This window comes from Scyliorhinus torazame, chromosome 13 (genome assembly GCF_047496885.1).
Source record: "Scyliorhinus torazame isolate Kashiwa2021f chromosome 13, sScyTor2.1, whole genome shotgun sequence".
In the NCBI taxonomy this organism is placed as follows: domain Eukaryota; kingdom Metazoa; phylum Chordata; class Chondrichthyes; order Carcharhiniformes; family Scyliorhinidae; genus Scyliorhinus; species Scyliorhinus torazame.
This window is the reverse complement of record NC_092719.1, coordinates 120,564,305-120,586,384: the sequence shown is the minus strand read 5'-3', so window position 1 is coordinate 120,586,384 and position 22,080 is coordinate 120,564,305. Positions and strand designations below refer to the sequence as shown.

The 22,080-nt window shown below is 51.9% G+C and overlaps 1 protein-coding gene across 2 annotated transcripts in view; it reads left to right on the top strand.

Moving 5' to 3' along the window:
• Positions 1-22,080, top strand: part of LOC140388259 (protein SSUH2 homolog) — a 143,460-nt gene that overhangs the window by 90,325 nt on the left and 31,055 nt on the right. For both annotated transcript variants that reach the window (XM_072472117.1, XM_072472116.1), the window contains exons 6-7: positions 17,380-17,504; positions 18,480-18,542. In XM_072472117.1, the coding sequence (XP_072328218.1) occupies positions 17,380-17,504; positions 18,480-18,542 (188 nt within the window). The remainder of the gene's footprint in view (positions 1-17,379; positions 17,505-18,479; positions 18,543-22,080) is intronic.

Sequence of the window (22,080 nt, the reverse complement as noted above, 5' to 3'; positions counted from 1 at the left end):
GGCAGCGCTTCAGGGCCGTGGGGCAGTGAGGGAGGGGGAACTCCATAAGGGGGCACATGCGTTCGGGGTCGGGGCCTATAACTCCATTTCGCACTACGTAGCCTAGAATGGCTAGACGGTCGGTGCTGAACACGCATTTATCCTTATTGTATGTCAGTTTAAGGATTTTCGCGTTCTGGAGGAATTTGCGGAGGTTGGTGTCGTGATCCTGCTGGTCATGGCCGCAGATGGTGACGTTATCCAGATACGGGAACGTTGCGCGTAAGCCGTACCGGTCAACCTTTCGTTCCATCTCTCGCTGGAAGACCGAGACCCCATTAGTGACACCAAAGGGAACCCTTAAAAATTGATAGAGCCGCCCATCTGCTTCGAAGGCAGTGTACTGACGGTCACCATTACGGAGGGGTAGGCGGACTTGAGATCCACCGTGGAGAAGACCTTGTATTGTGCGATCCTGTTTAACAGGTCGGCTATACAGGGGAGAGGGTACGCGTCCAGCTGCGTAAACCTGTTGATGGTCTGGCTGTAGTCAATGACCATCCTATGCTTCTCCCCGGTCTTTACCACCACTACTTGAGCTCTCCAGGGACTGTTGCTCGCTTCGATGACCCCTTCCCCCAGCAGTCTTTGGACCTCTGACCTGATGAAGGTCCGGTCCTGGGCACTGTACCGCCTGCTCCTGGTGGCGACGGGTTTGCAATCCGGGATGAGGTTCGCAAACAGGGAAGGCAGGTCGACCTTAAGGGTCGCGAGGCCGCAGACAGGAAGGGGAGGTATAGGGCCGCCAAATTTAAAGGTCAGGCTTTGCAAGTGGCATTGGAAGTCCAGCCCCAGGAGGGTAGCCGTGCAGATGTGCGGCAGGACATTGTCGAATTTCCTGCCCTGGACAGTGAGGTTCGCTAGGCAGAACCCCTTTAACTCCTCCGAGTGTGACACGGAGGCCAGGGAGATCCTTTGGTTTACAGGGTGGGTTACAAGTGAACAGCGCATTACCATGTCGGGGTGAACAAAGCTTTCCGTGCTCCCAGAGTCAACCAGGCAAGACGTCTCATGGCCGTTGATGAAGACGTCGTTGTAGCCGTTGCGAGTGTCCGGGGTCGACTTTGGTCCAGTGTCACCGAGGCCAGATGAAGCAGATGCGAGTTCTGATCAGGCAGCGTGTAGTCGACCGAGCTGGGGGCCTGGGGCCCCATCCAAGATGGCGTCACCCATGGGTCGCACATGGTGTCCGGGGATGAACAAGATAGCGACGGGGATGGACAAAACGGCGGCGCCCACCTGTCCAGCGTGGTGTCCGGGGGGTAAGATGGCCGCACCCGTGGGTCGCACGTGGACCTAGGATAGGGGTTGGCGGTGAGCGCTGGCCGGTCGGGGCCTGAAGGGGGGGTTGTCGCGGCGGTCCAGAGTTGCTGGAGACCGCGGCCACGGCCGGGCCTGGCAGACCCCCAAAAAGTGGCCCTTCTTGCCGCACTCTTTGCAGGTGGCGGTGCGGGCTGGGCAGCACGGGCGGGGATGATTCGCCTGCCCGCAGAAGAAACAGTGGGGCCCGTCGGTGTTAGCGGGCCATCTCGTAGCACAGGCTTGCGGGGTCAGGGGGAAAGTCTGTGGGGCTGCCGCTGCGGGGTGCCATGCAGCCCAGGGGGCCGCCGCGCGGTCGGGCGCATAGGACTGCGCGTTTTTGTAGTCAACATCCATGGACCCTGCCAGGGCCCGTGCCTCTCTAAGTCCCAGGGTGTCCCTTTCTAGGAGTCTTTGGTGGATATCTGAGGAGCTCATACCTGCTACGAAAGCATCCCTGATTAAAAGTTCCGTGTGCTCACTCCCCGAAACTTGCGGGCAACCACAGTTTCGGCCCAGCACCAGTAGCGCCCGGTAGAAATCTTCCAACCATTCCCTGGGGCTTTGCCGTCTTGTAGCAAGCAGGTGACGTGCGTAGACCTGATTTACAGGGCGGATATAATGTCCTTCCAACAGTTCAATCGCGGCATCATAGTTCTCTGCCTCCTCGATAAGGGTGTAGATCCCAGGGCTGACCCTTGAGCGCAGGAGATGCATTTTCTGTCCTTCTGAGAGGGTGCCTCTGGCCGTCTCCAGGTAGCCTTTAAAGCACGCCAGCCAGTATTTAAATATTGCCGCCGAGTTCTCCGCGTGGGGGCTGAGTTGAAGGCACTCCGGTTTGATTCGGAGATCCATCCTTCCAGCTAAAATCTAGTAGATTAAATTGATGCGCGATCAATTACACTCAAGACGAAGTGATTTCATAACTGAAGGCTTTAATCTACTAGAACTTGTTCCCCAGCAGCTTCGGTACAGAAAGTGAAGGCTGCTGGGATGGCACCATCTCTTATACTCCGCCTGTCAGGGCGGAGCTACGTAACAACAGCCAATGGTAGACTCCTGGGTCTAACCAATGGTCATCAGCCTCTTAGGTACCGCAATACCTGGTACTACCAAACTATTCAAATGAGCATGCTCCCGAGGTTTTTCTTTTTCTTTCAGGCTCTTCCCATTTTTCTCCTCCAATCCTTTTTTATCAAGGTCGACAAACTGATATCCTCTTTTATTTGGGCGGGTAGGACTTCTAGAATTTGTGGTGTTCTGCTCCAAAGGGACAGACAGTCGAGGGGCTTGGCTCTCCCCAATTTATTGTTTTTTTTTAATTTTTCAAAAATATATATTTTATTAAAGTTTTCAAACACAATTTTTTCCCTTACAAATCAAAAAATAAAAAATAATAAATAAAGATAACATGATAACTGCAATATAACATTGTTTAACTAACATGGTAAACTAACCAAATAACACGAAGTAATACTGCCCCCCCCGCCCCCTCTCCCCCTCCAAAAACCCAAACAATTTACCCCCCCCCCCCCCCTCCCCCGCCCCTCCCCCTGGGTTGCTGCTGCTGGCCATCTATCTTGCCTCTAACGTTCCGCTAGGTAGTCGAGGAACGGTTGCCACCGTCTGGTGAACCCTTGAGCCGATCCTCTCAGCGCAAACTTCATCTGCTCTAGTTTTATGAACCCCGCCATATCGTTTATCCAGGCCTCCAGTCCGGGGGGGTTTCGCTTCCTTCCACATGAGTAAAATCCTACGCCGGGCTACTAGGGACGCAAAGGCCACGACATCGGCCTCTTTCGCCTCCTGCACTCCTGGCTCATCCGCTACTCCAAATATAGCTAACCCCAGCCTGGCTTGACCCGGACCTTCACCACCTTCGAGATCACTCCCGTCACTCCCCTCCAATAACCCTCCAGTGCCGGACACGACCAAAACATATGTGTGTGGTTCGCCGGGCTTCCCCCGCACCTCCCACACTTGTCCTCCACTCCGAAGAACCTGCTCAACCTTGCTCCCGTTATGTGTGCTCTATGCAGCACCTTAAATTGGATCAGGCTAAGCCTGGCACACGAGGAATAGGAATTTACCCTGCTTAGGGCATCAGCCCACAAACCCTCCTCAATCTCCTCCCCGAGCTCTTCTTCCCATTTTCCCTTCAGTTCGCCCACCAACTCCTCCCCCTCTTCTCTCATCTCCCGGTATATCTCTGACACTTTGCCCTCCCCGACCCACACCCCCGAAAGTACCCTGTCCTGGATCCCTTGTGTCGGGAGCAGCGGAAATTCCCTCACCAGTTGTTTCGTGAATGCTCTCACCTGCATATATCTAAAGAAATTTCCCCGGGGCAGCTCATACTTTTCCTCAAGCGCTCCCAAGCTCGCAAACGTCCCGTCTATAAATAAATCTCCCACTCTCCCGATTCCTACCCGGTGCCAGCTCTGGAATCCTCCGTCCAGCCTCCCTGGGGCAAACCTATGGTTGTTCCTGATCGGGGACCACACTGAGGCTCCCAGCACACCCCTCTGTCACCTCCATTGCCCCCAGATACTTAATGTTGCCGCCACCACTGGGTTTGTGGTAAATTTTTTTGGGGAGAGCGGTAGTGGCGCCGTCACCAGCGCTTTTAAACTCGTCCCTTTGCAGGACTTCATCTCCAACCTTTTCCACGCCGCTCCCTCTCCCTCTATCATCCATTTATGAATCATCGCCACGTTGGCGGCCCAGTAGTAGTCGCCCAAATTCGGCAACGCCAGTCCCCCTCTGTCTCTGCTACGTTGTAGGAACCCCCTCCTTACCCTCGGGGCCTTCCCTGCCCACACGAAGCTCGTGATGCTCCTTTCTATTTTTTTAAAGAAGGCCTTAGTGATCAGTATAGGGAAACATTGGATCACAAATAGGAACCTCGGGAGGACCATCATCTTTATTGCCTGCACTCTGCCCGCCAGTGACAGCGGCTGCATGTCCCACCTTTTGAAATCCTCTTCCATTTGTTCCACCAGCCGTGTCAGATTGAGTCTGTGTAAGGTTCCCCAGCTCCTGGCTATCTGAATCCCCAGGTATCGGAAGTTTCTTTCCACTCTCCTTAGCGGTAGGCCATCTATCCCTCTACTCTGGTCCCCAGGGTGTATCACGAAAAGCTCACTCTTTCCCATGTTAAGTCTATATCCCGAGAAATCTCCAAACTCCCTCAATATCTGCATGACCTCTGTCATCCCCCCCACTGGGTCCATCACATACAGCAGTAGGCCATCCGCGTAGAGTGACACTCGGTGTTCCTCTCCCCCTCTAATCACCCCTCTCCATTTTCTGGAGTCTCTCAGCGCTATGGCCAGTGGTTCAATTGCCAACGCGAACAGTAATGGGGACAACGGGCGTCCCTGTCTTGTTCCCCTGTGTAGTCGAAAATACTCCGACCTTTGCCGACCTGTGACCACACTTGCCATTGGGGCCCCATAGAGGAGTTTAACCCAGCTGACAAACCCGTCCCCGAACCCGAACCTCCTCAGCACCTCCCATAGATACTCCCACTCCACCCTATCAAATGCTTTCTCTGCATCCATTGCCGCCACTATCTCTGCCTCCCCCTCTGCTGGGGGCATCATTATCACCCCTAATAGCCGTCGCACGTTGACATTTAGTTGTCTCCCCTTTACGAACCCTGTCTGGTCTTCGTGCACCACCCCCGGGACACAATCCTCTATCCGCGTTGCCAGCACCTTTGCTAGCAACTTGGCATCCACATTTAGCAGTGAGATAGGCCTATAGGACCCGCACTGCAGCGGATCTTTATCCCGCTTCAAGATTAGCGATATCGTCGCCTCCGACATTGTCGGGGGTGGGGTCCCCCCTTCTCTGGCCTCGTTAAAGGTCCTTACCAGCAGCGGGGCCAACAAGTCCACATATTTTCTACAGAATTCCACCGGGAACCCATCTGGTCCCGGGGCCTTCCCTGCCTGCATGTTCCCCAGCCCCTTGGTAACCTCGTCCACCCCAATCGGCGCCCCCAGGCCTTCCACCTCCTGCTCCACCACCCTCGGGAAGCTTAATTGGTCCAAAAACTGCCGCATCTCCTCTTTTCCCTCCGGGGGTTGGGACCTATATAGTCTCTCATAAAAGGTCTTAAACACCTCGTTTACCTTCCCTGCTCTCCGCACCGTAGCTCCCATTTCATCCCTAATTCCCCCTATCTCCCTCGCCGCTGTCCTCTTTCGCAGCTGATGGGCCAACAGGCGACTCGCCTTTTCCCCATATTCATATCTCAACCCCTGTGCCTTCCTCCACTGTGCCTCCGCCCTCCTTGTAATTTATTGTTTTATTAATGGTCAGCTAACATTCAAAAATATTGTTGTGGTTTAGCAATCCAGGGTACATTTGGGGAAAAATGGAAGCTCGTTCCTGCACTACATCTACACTTCTTGAAATGATTACTGCACCGTTGCCTTTTTCCCCTATTAGATTTTCCCCCAATCCAGTGGTGGCCCCCTCCCTGAGCATTTGCAAACAGTTCCGGCAGCATTTCAAGCTCCTTTCCCTGTCTTTGGGAAGGAATTGTAACTGTAATGTCGCCACAGTCCCAGAGGACTATGGGCTGCTCTTCCCAGTGAGAGCTGACTGGTGGTGATTTAACCTGAGGGCCACCACATCTCAAGCGAGGGGCAAGGTTGAGAAGGGAGGGCCTTCACGAATAACCTCAGCTGGTATTGAGCCCACGCTGTTGGCATCGCTCCACATCATGAACCAGCCAAATGAACTAACCAACCCATCCAACCGGGAAGGGACTAATACCTAAAGTAAGGACTTGTGTACTTGAATCTGTCAGAATAAATTTGCTAAAGTGCTGCTGCAGCTTGTGTAAGCAAATGGCCTTGAGTCGACTGGTGAGTTTGTATGTTTAAAATGGGAAAGGTTGCATATCTGTTGGTTTCATTTGTTGTGTAATCTGCCGTGTTTACTCTAGAGAGGAGCTCATCTCAGGATTGTTTGCAGTGTACATTGTCGCATTTGTCTGCATAACTGTCTCTGCTCCTCAAAGGACATCCTTCGAAATGTTTTTAAAACCTCGTACTTCATATTTGGCCTTGGGACCTTTTCAGCATTCCTGGTGAAGGATGGGGAACATTGGACCCGGGTTCTTGGCTGCAATATATGCTGCAGTCAAATAGCCCGTTCAACTAGCCTGTTGCTACAAATTTTTTGGACCATGGCTTTGTACCACAGAAGCACAGCCCCATTACACATATTGGGCTGAATTCTCAGCTTTGCGATGTCAGAAGCACAAATTGCGAACCGGCGGTGAATCACACTGTCGTGTCATTCACCCTGGGGTAACACGGACTGCAACTGGACGCAGTTGTACTGTAAAGTAAACACCAAACTTAGACGTTAGTTCAATACGTTTTATTGAACTTCTGGAACATGCACACAGTTCGCTGTGGGTTTGACACTCTACTAATCTAAGCGTGCTAACTATAACTAACGAAACCAGACTAGCTCTGAGCCACGTGTAGAAGGTGCTAACTGATATATACACCCTGACTGTCACTTCAGTTGTCACCAGTGGAAAGAGGCAGAGTGCTGATGCCTCGTGTGTTTTATAGTGGGAACCCCCCCTCTAGTGTTCTGCCCGGTGATTGGTTGTGTTCTGTCCTGTGTGTTGATTGGCTGTACTGGGTGTCTGGCACTGCCTATCTGTATCTCATTATGTGCATGAGTGCATATCATGACACACACAAAATTCAAAAATCAAGGTTTGCGTCCAGCGCTGATTCTGACAGCATTGTGCAGTCCCTCGCTGGCGGCGATATCGAATGTTTGTGCCCGTGCTGGCGGCTCAATGCAAAATCATCATTTGCATGGATTTTAATATCATTAGCGGGTTTGACACAGTATGCTCCCTTCCATGATGCTCTGCCCTTTTTAGATGGAAATTACGTGGGTGCGCGTTGGTTCAAGTATTTACAAGCGGGGCTTGAACGCCATGGCGGTTAAGGGGGAGCGAAAATATCTTTTTTTAAAATATTTTTATTCTCCTTTTTCACATTTTCTCCCACATTTACACCCACCAACAATAAACAATAAGCAATGACAAATATAATGTCAATCCCCATATCAACAACAACAATCCCATCCTCCCACCATCCCCCCAAACATTGCCCGCATGTTAACATAAACAAATAACAAAAATGAATCAGGAATCAACCATAGTCACCATGAACACAAACAGTACCCAACCCCTCCCCCCCACTAATGTTCGAAGTTATCCAGTTCTTGAAAGTGCATAATGAATAACGCCCATGCATTGTAGAACCCCTCCATCCTTCCCCTCAGTTCAAACTTAACCATCTCAAGAGTCAAGAATTCCAACAGGTCCCCCCGCCACACAAGGGCACAGGGTGGAGAGGCTGCTCTCCATCCCAACAGGATCTGCCTTCGGATGATCAACGAGGCGAAGGCTACAACATCTGCCTCCGCACCCGTTTCCAACCCTGGCTGGTCCGACACCCCGTATATGGCCTCCTGAGGGCCCGGGTCCAGTTTCACGTGCACCACTTTAGAGATTACCCTAAAAACCTCCTTCCAGTAATCCTCCAGCTTTGGACAGGACCAAAACATATGAACGTGATTAGCCCCCCCCCCCCCCCCCCCCACCCTGGCGCCCCGGCAACGTTCACACACATCTCCTACCCTTTCAAAGAACCGGCTCATCCTCGCCCTCGTGAGGTGCGCTCTATATGCCACCATCAGCTGTATCAGCCCCAACCTCGCACACGAGCTGGAGGCGTTCACTCTCTGGAGCACCTCACATCAGAACCCCTCCTCCATACCCTCTCCCAACCCTTCCTCCCACTTGAGGGGGAGCGAAAAGATAAGAAAACTTTTTAAAACTCTGCAAAATTGTCGGGCTTGCTGGGGGGGGTGGGGTGCTGCCTGGGCTGGGGGGTGCAGCTGGGAGCGACTTGGTACCAAGTCCGTGGACCCAGGGTGTCTCCCTCAGGATTGGGATGGCCTGGCTCAGACCACCATTGCTGCAGTATGTGGTTTTAACTCACCCCTTTGGTGCTACTTACAAGCCCCTGGCTGCTCACACTGCTATCTGCTCACTGTGTCCTGTAAATGTTCAGGAGCCTCTGTCATCTGGGGACTCCCTAGGCCGCCCCTCTAGAAACCCTCACCCAGCTGAATCATCAACAGGATGGGCATGGCCGAGCTCAATCACTGGCTCACCAGCTGTTGGCACTCCTCAGAAGTGTAGCCCCACTGCAGGGGAAGCAGGGGAAGAGCAGAACTCCCCCCAAACAAAGGACACATGCACAGTGGCCTTTGACACCATCTGGCAAACTGCTCTTCTCAGGGCAGAGGCCTCACCAGTGACACCAGCAGCTAGCCCATTACGTCTGCATCGATCCACTAGGCCTTATACCCGTAACCCCATATCCTAACCAGCACATCCCTGGACCCTAAGGGGGTCGTCCCTGGACTGTGCGGGCGAGGGTCTCCGCAGATCCAACATGCTACCCCTGTGTATACCCATACGAGAGGCAAGTTCAGCTTCTGCCTGTCCTTGCTCCTAACACCTCGAGGACAGGTAATATGGTGACGGTCACTTTAACTCTCACTGACCGTGGCGGCCTCTGGCCACACGGCTGAAGGCTATTGCTAATAGGAAATTGGAAATGTTAGTATTGTGAGCATTTTACAGCTCTCAGGTGGATTCCCGTGGGTAGACATGCCATGTCGCAGGCGGGTATTACTGCCTAGCATCCCAATCAGACTGTGAGGCCTGGACACTGGTGGCTTCAAAACCGCAGGGGCAGCAGCAATCAAACACCCAAGAGCTGGGCCGCAGCACTGAGGATACCCCTGTGACCAGAGGTTGGGTGTGCTGATTTGGAGGGGGGGGGCCTTGAGCCCGGTCCCAGTGCTGTTCCCGGCGGGGGTCTGGAGTTCACGTCTGTGGCCGGGGGTGCATGCGCAGTTTGGGGTCCCCCAGCACAACCGGCTCATTGGATTTCACCCTGAGAGAAGGCACAGAACGTAAGAGTGGGGCAGACTTGGGGAATTTGAGGGTCCCGGGATGGAAGCCATAACTGATCGTCGATCTTTCAAATTCTCCAATTCCTTACGGATATCACATTATGGATGATATCTGTAGTGATCTGCACATCTGTATATACACAAGGGGTTAATGTAAATACACTACAACTAAGTAATCACTAGAGGGAGCACTGGAGAAGTATAAAATAGACTGACGATAGCCAGGATCTCACTCTTCACAGGAACGGCAGCTAGTGAGCAAGACACAGACAGACAGCTCTCATGTAACATCTAGTATAAGCTCTGGAGAGAGAATGAACTTACTCAATAAAGCATCTGCTTCAACTGGAAGACTACGAGCTTTATTCGGACATCAGAAATAATATAATATCGTGCAGCAGCTAGCCTCACGGTGGGGGTGACAGTCCAGGCGGCCAGATGCCAAAGAAGTCGGTGGCAGCAGTGTCGGCAGAGGCTTGAGGCGGCAGTTCATGTGCAGAGGCCCACCCCACACTCTGAGGACCCAACTGCCCATTGTCGTGTTAGGTACACTGGTATAACACTGGCTGCAACTGGATGCAGCACAGATCAAAAAGATACTCCAGATCTTGAAGTTAGTTCAATCAGGTTTATTGAACTGATAGCACAGTTCTCTGTGAGTTTGACTCTCGGCTAACTTAAGTGTGGTTACTCTGTCTGACTGAACCAGACTAGCTCTTAGCCACATGGTGGGGATGTGAGATTGTAACAACACCCTTGACTGACTCTGCAGACTCATCAGTGGAAAGAGGCGGAGTGTGAGTGCCTCGTGTCTTTTATAGTCAGATCCCACCCCTGAGTGTCCTGCCTGCTTATTGGTCATGTCCTGTTCTCTGTGTCCATTAGCTGCTTGTCTGTATATCATTATGTGTCTGTCCGCATATCATGACATCTCCATTTCTTTTTATGTTTGGATGACATATGTGAACGTTTGTACAAGAATAGGCCAATATTAACATATATACATGCAGTGGATGTGAACATATGTACATGTGAAAACAGCTGTCTAATGCGAGAACACAGAACACGGCAAACAGAACAAATGTTCATAAGTCCAGTCTCTGTGGCTTGCGTCTGATCCTGGTCGACCGCCGGAGAGGTGGTGGTGGGGACGACAGCGCCTTGGTGGGCGGGATTGAAGCCTGACTGGTGGCCTCGTGAGTCGAAGTATCAGGAGGTGGCAAAACAACAGAAGAAAGTGGTTGCGGGCAGGCAACTTTGCGCAGTGCCCGTCTGTTTCGTCGCACAACAGAACCATCAGCCAGACGCACAACATACGAGCGGGGGGGCAGCCTGTCGAACAACGACAGCTGGAGCTGACCAGCCTCCATCAGGGATCTTGACTCGAACGGGGATAACACGGGCAAATCGGTGACATGAGCATCATAGCCCTGTTTTTGCCGGTCTCGGAGTTGCTGCACCGTCTGCAGCACCGGGAGGTGATCCAGGTTGGGCACGTGTATGGCTGGAAGTGTCGTTCACAGGTCCCTGTTCATCAGGAGTTGAGTCGGCGACATGCCAGTGGACAGTGGGGCCGCCCTGTACGCAAGCAGCGCAAAGTGAATGTCAGACGCAGACTCCGCGGCCTTGCAGATGAGCTGCTTCACTATGTGCACCCCTTTCTCAACTTTTCCGTTTGACTGTGGATAGTGTGGGCTGGAAGTGACGGGTTTGAGCTGATACGACTGGGCAAACAGAGACCATTCATGGCTGCTGAAGCGCGGGCCATTGTCACTCATGACAGTGAGTGGGATACCATGCCTGGAGAACGTCTCCTTACAGGCCTTGATGACGGTCCGAGATGTGAGGTCTGAGAGCTTCACGACTTCAGGGTAATTGGAAAAGTAATCAATGATTAACACGTAATCACGACCATTTGCATGAAAGAGGTCGATGCCAACTTTGGACCACGGAGAGGTTTTGATTTCATGCTGCTGAAGTGTCTCCTTACTCTGCGCTGGCTGGAAGCGTTGACAGGTCACACAGTTAAGGACCATGTTCGCGATGTCCTGGCTGATCCCGGGCCAGTAGACAGCCTGCCTGGCTCTGCGTCTGCACTTTTCCTCACGCAGGTGGCCCTCATGGATTTGACGGAGCACCAAGCTCTGGAGACTGTGTGGAATTACAATCCGGTCCAGTTTGAGGGGGATGCCATCAACCACCGTCAGGTCGTCCTTTACATTGAAAAATTGAGGGCACTGCCCTTTTTGCCAGCCATTGGCGAGGTGTTGCATAACACGCTGCAAGAGGGGATCTTTGGCTGTCTCCTCACGGATACGAATCACCTTCTCATCAGATGCCGGGAGGGTGCTAGCACACAGCTGCACCTGTGACTCAACCTGTGACTCAATTTGCTGGGTGACGTTCAGTGGTTCACTAGGTGATGGAGCAGGAAAGTGTATCGGCAATGATGAGCTCCTTGCCAGGCGTATAGACCAGGTCAAAGTCGTACCTTCTGAATTTGAGGAGGATGCGCTGCAACCGAGGCATCATGTCATTAAGGTCCTTGTGGATAATGTGGACCAGGGGCCTGTGATCCGTCTCGACTGTGAATGTCAGCAGGCTGTAGACATAGTCGTGAAACTTGAGAATGCCAGTGAGAAGGCCCAGGCATTCCTTCTCAATTTGTGCATACCTTTGTTCGGTGGGCATCATTGCCCGCGATGCATAGTCAACCGGTGCCCAGGATGAAGTATCATTGCGTTGCAGCAGGACCGCACTGATGCCATCCTGGCTCGCATCTGTCGAGATTTCCGTTTCCCTGTCTGGGTCGAAAAATGCCAATACGGGTGCAGTGGTGAGCTTGGCTTTCAGCTCCAGCTCTCTGCCTGATGGGCCGCCTTCCATTCGAAGGCAGTGGACTTCTTCACTAGGTTTTGTGGGGCCGTGGTGTGTGAGGCCATGTTTGGGATGAACTTGCCCAGAAAGTTGACCATGCACAGGAAGAGCAATACCGCCTTCTTGTCTTCTGGGACCTTCATGGCTGCGATGGCCTTGACCTTGTCTGTGTCGGGGTACACGCCCTGCTGAGAGATCTGGTCTCCTAGGAACTTGAGTGTCGACATGCCAAAGCAACATTTGGCCCTGTTCAGCTTCAGGCTATTGGCGTGGACACGGCGGAATTCCTGCTGGAGATGGGAAACATGCTCCTCAGGGCTTGTGGACCATATGATGACGTCGTCCACGTACACATGAACCCCTTCAATGCCCTCCATCATCTGCTCCATGATGCAATGAAATATCTCCGATGCCGAGACGATGCCGAACGGCATACGGTTATAGCAGTACCTGCCAAACGGTGTGTTGAAGGTGCAGAGCCTCCTGCTGGACTCACCAGCTGGATTTGCCAGAATCCATGTGACACATCTAACTGGTGAGTTCTGTCATAATATCCACTCATGTATATAATGAGATGCAGACAGGCAGTGATTGACACATAGGATGATCAGTAAGCATACAACACAGCACAGCCAATCACCAGACAGGACACTCCCACTATAAAGCCAGAGGGCACTAGGTTTCCCGCTCTCTCGGGACCCAGCTACTGAGACAGTCAGAGTCCACGAGCTAGCAAGCACAAACACCATGCGGTAGCTAGTAAGTCTGGTCAGGCTACTACAAGGTCACTAGTCAGATCAGTATACTGTCGACCCACAGCTGAATATATACAGCAGTTCATCTAGTTGAATAAAACAGTGTTGGATCTTCAAGGGTTTCCAGAGGGTTGTCCAGGAGCCATCCAGCATGCGTACCAGGAACGAGCGGGGAGCCACACGTCGGAGAACTTTGGCAGGTGCTGACCAGCCACCATTTGGCAGATGAATGCGGACTTTATCCCCGGAGGACAGGGGGGGAAGATCAGTCGCCCTTGTATCGTACAGACTCTTCTGGCGATCACGCTGCAGTTGCATCTTGTGCAGTACCTTAGCATGGTCCGTTGTTGGTGTCAGGATGGAAGGCACAGTGGTCCTGAGGGAGCGACCCATCAGTAGCTGTGCTGGCGAGAGACCCGTGGCTAGCGGGGCCGATCGATAGGCCAGCAGGGCGAGGTGAAAGTCCGATCCGGCAGCAGCAGCCTTGCAGAGGAGCCGCTTGGCAATGTGAATGCCCTTCTCTGCCTTTCCATTGGACTGGGGATGCAGAGGGCTGGACGTCACGTGTAAAGCCATACGAAGCAGCAAAGGACGACCATTCATGGCTGGCAAAACAGGGCCCATTGTCCGACATGACAGTCATCGGAATGCCGTGGCGAGCAAAGGTGTCTTTGCAGGCCCTGATGACTGCAGACGACGTCAGATCGTGTAGGGGTATGACTTCTGGGCAATTGGAGAAGTAGTCTATGATGATAATATAGTCCATGCCAAGCGCATGAAATAGGTCGACACCCACCTTCGCCCAGGGGGATGTCACCAGTTCATGGGGCAGAAGCGTCTCAGGAGGTTGCGCCGGCTGAAACCTCTGGCAGGTTGTGCAATTGAGTACCATGTTGGCAATATCATCATTAATGCCCGGCCAATATACCGCCTCTCGGGCCCTCCGTCTGCACTTCTCGACTCCCAAGTGGCCTTTGTGTATTTGATTGAGAATCATCTGGCGCATACTGTGCGGAATGACGATCCTGTCCAGCTTCAGAAGGAGCCCATCAATGGTGGTTAGGTCATCTCGCACATTATAGAACTGCGGGCACTGCCCTTTGAGCCAACCTTCCGTCATGTGGTGCATCACTCGCTGTAGAAGGGGGTCGGCCGCTGTCTCTGCGCGTATGCGGGCCAGACTGGGGTCGTTAGCCGGCAGATTTGCCGCTGTCAAAGCCACGTGTGCCTCAACTTGACATACGAACCCCTCCGCATCTGGTGGTGTACTCACTGCTCGGGATAGGGTATCCGCCACGATGAGGTCCTTCCCTGGAGTGTAGATCAGTTGGAAATCATACCTCCTGAGTTTAGTAAGATGCGCTGGAGGCGAGGGGTCATGTCGTTCAGGTCCTTGTTTATTATGTTGACCAGGGGGCGGTGGTCAGTTTCGACCGTGAATCGTGGAAGACCATATACATAATCGTGGAACTTGTCCAAACCAGTTAGCAAGCCCAGGCATTCTTTTTCAATTTGCGCGTAGCGCTGTTCCGTAGGGGTCATGGCCCGTGATGCATAGGCAACTGAGGCCCATGACGATGTGTTATCTTTCTGCAGGAGCACTGCTCCAATACCAGGTTGGCTGGCATCAGTTGAGATTTTAGTGGGACGAGACGTGTCGAAGAACGTCAACACTGGTGCCGTGGCAAGTTTGTGTTTGAGCTTCTCCCATTCCAGCTGGTGTGTATGTTGTGAATTTCCCGAGGAAGTTGACCATGCCCAGGAATCGTAGTACAGCTTTCTTGTCGGCCGGCCGCGGCATGGCTGTGATGGCGCTTACCTTGTCCGCATCAGGACGGACCCCTGATTGGGAGATGTGGTCCCCCAGGAACTTCAATTCGGTCTGGCCAAAGGCACACTTGGCGCGGTTGAGACGCAGGCCATTGTTTCGTATGCGGGCGAAAACGCGTTGGAGACGATGTATGTGCTCCTGCGGAGTGGTGGACCAGATGATGATATCGTCCACATATACGCGTACCCCTTCGATGCCTTCCATCATCTGCTCCATTATTCTGTGGAAGACCTCGGATGCCGAGATGATGCCAAATGGCATCCGGTTGTAGCAGAATCTGCCGAAAGGGGTGTTAAAAGTACATAGCTTTCGGCTGGACGGGTCCAGTTGGATCTGCCAAAATCCTTTAGAAGCATCCAGTTTGGTGAATATTTTGGCTTGGGCCATCTCACTGGTGATTTCCTCTCGTTTAGGTATGGAATAGTGTTCCCGCATAATGTTATTATTTAGGTCTTTAGGGTCTATACAGATGCGGAGCTCGCCAGAAGGCTTCTTGACACACACCATGGAGTTGACCCATGGCATGGGCTCCGTGACCCAGGATAGGACCCCTTGGTCCTGGAGTTCCTGCAGCTGCAACTTGAGGCGGTCTTTAAGTGGCGCAGGAACCCTGCGAGGTGCGTGAACGATCGGGATGGCGTCCGGTTTGAGGCGAATTTTGTATGTGTATGGCAGTGTCCCCATGCCTTCAAATACCTCCTGGTTGTGAGCAAGGAGGGATTGGAGATTTGCGTTGAAGTCAGCATCCAGGAAGTCGGATGTGTCGTCTGGAGAGAGAGACATAATTCGCTGTACAAGGTGAAGAGCCTTACATGCCTGTGCGCCCAGCAAGGAATCTTTCGATGAGCCAACAATTTCAAAGGGGAGTGTGGCCGTGTGCGTTTTGTGTGTCACCTGGAGCTGGCAGGATCCCATGGCCGGGATAACGTTCCCGTTATAGTCAACCATCTTGCACCGGGATGGCTGGATAGGTGGTTTGACCTTCATGGCATGGAATGCTGAATATGCTATGAGGTTGGCGGATGCGCCAGTGTCCAGGCGGAAAGTGATCTGCGATCGGTTGACCGTCAGGGTGGCACTCCATTCATCGGCCGGATTGATGGTGTTGACTCGGTTCACATCAATGACTGAAACCTGGAAGGCATCTTGGTCATCTGCGTCATTTGGCTGGATGTCCTGATGTACGGGCTGGACGGTCCTGACGTGTCTGCGAGGTTGTCGGAGATGTGTAGGATCCATCGGTTGAACCGCTCGACAGTAGGCAGCGTAGTGGCCCATCTTGCCACATCGTAGGCATTGTCAGTTTTTAGCAGGACATTGCCCTTTTAAATGTACAGCTCCACAGTTGCCACACGTCATGACGTCATGGCGTTTGTTACGCCACTGCGCATACGCAGTTCGGTCTTGCATCGGGCGCGCCTGCGCAGTGCGTCCCTCGATGTTGCCGTTGGTTTTGGCGCGCACAAGCGCGGGAGACCGCGAAAAGCGCGGGAAACGGCCGCCCTCGTCCGGGCCGCGGGCCGGGAGATAATCAATTGCCTGGATGCGTTCGGCCTCGTGGGCGGCCTGGCTTGCCGATTCGACGGCAAGGGACCACCTCCGTGCCGATTCGGTCGCCTGAAATTGGGCAAAATGGCTGGTTGCATTTTCACGGAGGACACAAGCTTCCACCGCAGACGCTAAGGTCAGGCCTTTAATTTTACGAAGCTGCTGGCGTAGGCCACTGGAGGCAACGCCAAAAACAATCTGGTCCCGGATCATGGACTCTGAGGTGTTGCCGTAACCGCAAGACTGCGCGAGTATGCGGAGGTGCGTCAGAAAGGGTTGAAAGAGCTCATCCTTACCTTGCAGGCGTTGCTGAAAGATATACCTTTCAAAACTTTCATTCACTTCAACGTTAAATTGCTGGTCTAGCTTGAGGAGGACCGTGTCATACTTGGATTGGTTCTCGCCTTCCGCGAACACCAGTGAGTTGAATACATCGATGGTGTGCTGACCTGCGGTGGTGAGGAGCATCGCAATCTTTGTTTCGTCCGAGGCACTCTGTTTCTCGTTGGCTCGCATGTACAGTTCAAATCGCTGCTTGAAAAGCTTCCAATTGGTGCCAAGGTTCCCAGCGACTTGCAACGGCTGCGGTTTGTTGGTGATGTCCATATCTCAGGATGGCAGGTTTGCCGGCAGGTATCGATCCACTCCTGTACCATGTAGTGTTGGGTGTTCTGATGTACAGATGAACCAACACGGTTGTATTTGATACAATGCTGTTTTATTTCAACTTGTTATTTACAGTTCTGTCTTGATACTCTGCACGTGGTGACTCCCTGTGTGTGATGTTAATCAGGTCCTGTCCTTGTCCTGGTCTCCAGATCTACTGGCCACCAGGTATCGTGTTTCTTCTCTTATACTGTCTCTGTCCTTGGCTATGATTGGTTGTCGTGTTGTGTGTGCTGATTTGTCTGTTGGTGTGTCTATCATGATGTGTGTGTTTGAATATCATGACAGTTACAATATAAGGTTTTTTCCCCCTCTCTCTTTTTTTAGATCAGATTATTGACAACTATGGCTTTGGACTCCCTCCCCCTCCCTGGGAAGTTGCAGTTGATGTTCCAATAATGTTTGAGAAAAACAAAAAGAAGGTCAAGGTGCCTCACACTGCATCTGTAAAGGTATGTCAACTTGGAACAGAGGTCAGACACAGCTGGGACTGAATGTCCCGGCAAACATCATCCCTGGGGCTAGGCCAAGTTAATGATGACTTGTACTGTAACATGTAGGATGGAGGGCGGCACAAGGAGAATTAATCCCCTGACTCCAAAGTTGCGATGGGAACTTAGACAAATGGCACTTATTTTATTCTGGTTGCAGGCAGACAATCTGGCACTGATTAAGATATTGAAGTCTACAGGGGAACTGAGAGAAAGGTTCACTTTATACTTTAAAAAGGTTTCTGATTGTAGTACTTCCTCAGTGGCATTTTAATTAAACTGTATGCTCTTTAATGGAATTATACATCAGGAATAATGTCACAAAGACTGCTAAAACTATCTCCCATTTTACACAATCAAATTAGCTCCCTGGTATCACTACCTTTCATTTTGAAGCTAGTGATGGGAGATAAGCCACCATTTATGAAGTGCTAAAAAGCCAAAAATTAAAAATCTTAATTTATCCAAGTGTCAACATAGATAGTGAGCAGTATTTAATCCAGGTGACAGGGGTCTCGTTCACCAGCTGGAGAACTGATGAGATCCCCACATTCCCGTCTTTGGAGAAGGCCCACGCATTAGCACTTAAGCAGGCCATCCTCGGTGGCAGAAATCCTGACCCACCAAAGTTGTTGGCCAGAGGCTGGCAGCTGACTTTTGCCAGCGGGAGTGGTGCCAGCTGCCAGCAAAGGGGCTGGTTTAGCACAGAGCTAAAGAGCTGGCTTTGAAAGCAGACCAAAGCAGGCCAGCAGCACGGTTCAATTCCCGTACCAGCCTCCCCGAACAGGCGCCGGAATGTGGCGACTAGGGGCTTTTCACAGTAACTTCATTTGAAGCCTACTTGTGACAATAAGCGATTTTCATTTCATTTCATTTCACCAGAGGCCCAGGATCAGTGAGGGGACACTCACTTTGTTTGGTTGTGATTTCTTTCAGGGATGTCACAAATGCATGGCAATGGGTAAAGTCCCATGCGATAAGTGTCTTCAAACAGGACGGGTAAGTAGACAAAGAGAAAGTCACATTGATATTGAACCTTTCACAACCTCAGAGCATCCATAAGACATAGAAGTAGAAGTAGGCCATTCTGCCCATTGGATCTGTTCTGCCAGTCAACGAGATAATGACTGATCTGATGTGATAATCCTCTTTCCCACCTTATACCCATAAGCCTCAATTCCCTTACTGATTTTTTTGAAATTCCAGATTTGTTTAATTGAATACTCATTCCACCATCTGCTGTGGTGGGATTCGAACTCCTCAGAACATTACCCTGGATCTCTGGATTATTAGTCCAGTGACAAAGCACTTCTCTTTTTTTTTATTAAATATTTTATTGAAAATTTTTGGTCAACCAACACAGTACATTGTGCATCCTTTACACAATATTATAACAACACAAATAACAATGACCTATTTTATAAACAAAAAATGAATAAATAATAAATAACAAAAATGAAAACTAGCCCTAATTGGCAACTGCCTTGTCACAAGTAACACTCTCCAAAAATATAATTTAACAGTCCAATATATAATTATCTGTAGCAACGACCTATACATACTATACAGTATATATTAACAACCCTGAGAGTCCTTCTGGTTCCTCCTCCTCCCCCCCCCCCCCCCCCCCCCCCCCCCCCCCCCCCACCCCCCCCCCCCCCCCCCCCCCCCCCCCCCCCCCCGCCCCCCCCCCCCCCCTGCCCCCCCCCCCCCCCCCCCCCAATCCTGGGCTGCTGCTGCTGCCTTCTTTTTCCCATTCCGTCTATCTTTCTGCGAGGTATTCGACGAACGGTTGCCACCGCCTGGTGAACCCTTGAGCCGACCCCCTTAGGACGAACTTAATCCGCTCTAGCTTTATAAACCCCGCCATGTCATTTATCCAGGTCTCCACCCCCGGGGGCTTGGCTTCTTTCCACATTAGCAATATCCTGCGCCGGGCTACTAGGGATGCAAAGGCCAAAACATCGGCCTCTCTCGCCTCCTGCACTCCCGGCTCTTGTGCAACCCCAAATATAGCCAACCCCCAGCTTGGTTCGACCCGGACTCCTACTACTTTTGAAAGCACCTTTGTCACCCCCATCCAAAACCCCTGTAGTGCCGGGCATGACCAAAACATATGGGTATGATTCGCTGGGCTTCTCGAGCACCTCGCACACCTATCCTCCACCCCAAAAAATTTACTGAGCCGTGCTCCAGTCATATGTGCCCTGTGTAATACCTTAAACTGAATCAGGCTTAGCCTGGCACACGAGGACGACGAGTTTACCCTGCTTAGGGCATCTGCCCACAGCCCCTCCTCGATCTCCTCCCCCAGCTCTTCTTCCCATTTCCCTTTTAGTTCATCTACCATAGTCTCCCCTTCGTCCCTCATTTCCCTATATATATCTGACACCTTACCATCCCCCACCCATGTCTTTGAGATCACTCTGTCCTGCACCTCTTGTGTCGGGAGCTGCGGGAATTCCCTCACCTGTTGCCTCGCAAAAGCCCTCAGTTGCATATACCTGAATGCATTCCCTTGGGGCAACCCATATTTCTCGGTCAGCGCTCCCAGACTCGCGAACTTCCCATCCACAAACAGATCTTTCAGTTGCGTTATTCCTGCTCTTTGCCACATTCCATATCCCCCATCCATTCCCCCCGGGGCAAACCTATGGTTGTTTCTTATCGTGGACCCCCCCAAGGCTCCAGTCTTTCCCCTATGCCGTCTCCACTGTCCCCAAATCTTCAGTGTAGCCACCACCACCGGGCTTGTGGTGTAGTTCCTCGGTGAGAACGGCAATGGGGCTGTCACCATAGCCTGTAGGCTAGTCCCCCTACAGGACGCCCTCTCTAATCTCTTCCACGCCGCTCCCTCCTCCTCTCCCATCCACTTACTCACCATTGAAATATTAGCGGCCCAATAATACTCACTTAAGCTCGGTAGTGCCAGCCCCCCCCCTATCCCTGCTACGCTGTAAGAATCCCTTCCTCACTCTCGGGGTCTTCCCGGCCCACACAAAACCCATGATGCTCTTTTCAATCCTTTTAAAAAAAGCCTTTGTGATCACCACCGGGAGGCACTGAAACACAAAGAGGAATCTCGGGAGGACCACCATCTTAACTGCCTGCACCCTCCCTGCCATTGACAGGGATACCATATCCCATCTCTTGAAATCCTCCTCCATCTGTTCCACCAACCGCGTTAAATTTAACCTATGCAATGTGCCCCAATTCTTAGCTATCTGGATCCCCAGGTAAAGAAAGTCCCTTGTTACCTTCCTCAACGGTAGGTCCTCTATTTCTCTACTCTGCTCCCCTGGATGCACCACAAACAAATCACTTTTCCCCATGTTCAATTTATACCCTGAAAAATCCCCAAACTCCCCAAGTATCCGCATTATTTCTGGCATACCCTCCGCCGGGTCCGCCACGTATAGTAGCAAATCGTCCGCATACAAAGATACCCGGTGCTCTTCTCCTCCCCTAAGTACTCCCCTCCACTTCTTGGAACCCCTCAACGCTATCGCCAGGGGCTCAATCGCCAGTGCAAACAATAATGGGGACAGAGGGCATCCCTGCCTTGTCCCTCTATGGAGCCGAAAATATGCAGATCCCCGTCCATTCGTGACCACGCTCGCCACTGGGGCCCTATACAACAGCTGCACCCATCTAACATACCCCTCTCCAAAACCAAATCTCCTCAACACCTCCCACAAATAATCCCACTCCACTCTATCAAATGCTTTCTCGGCATCCATCGCCACTACTATCTCCGTTTCTCCCTCTGGTGGGGCCATCATCATTACCCCTAACAACCTCCGTATATTCGTGTTCAGCTGTCTCCCCTTCACAAACCCAGTTTGGTCCTCGTGGACCACCCCCGGGACACATTCCTCTATTCTCATTGCCATTACCTTGGCCAGGACCTTGGCATCTACATTTAGGAGGGAAATAGGTCTATAGGACCCGCATTGTAGCGGGTCCTTTTCCTTCTTTAAGAGAAGCGATATCGTTGCTTCAGACATAGCCGGGGGCAGTTGTCCCCTTTCCTTTGCCTCATTAAAGGTCCTCGTCAGTACCGGGGCGAGCAAGTCCACATATTTTCTATAGAATTCGACTGGGAATCCATCCGGTCCCGGGGCCTTTCCCGCCTGCATGCTCCTAATTCCTTTCACCACTTCTTCTACCTCGATCTGTGCTCCCAGTCCCACCCTTTCCTGCTCTTCCACCTTGGGAAATTCCAGCCGATCCAAGAAGCCCATCATTCTCTCCCTCCCATCCGGGGGTTGAGATTCATATAATTTTTTATAAAATGTCTTGAACACTCCATTCACTCTCTCCGCTCCCCGCTCCATCTCTCCTTCCTCATCCCTCACTCCCCCTATTTCCCTCGCTGCTCCCCTTTTCCTCAATTGGTGTGCCAGCAACCTGCTCGCCTTCTCCCCATATTCGTACTGTACACCCTGTGCCTTCCTCCATTGTGCCTCTGCAGTGCCTGTAGTCAGCAAGTCAAATTCTACATGTAGCCTTTGCCTTTCCCTGTACAGTCCCTCCT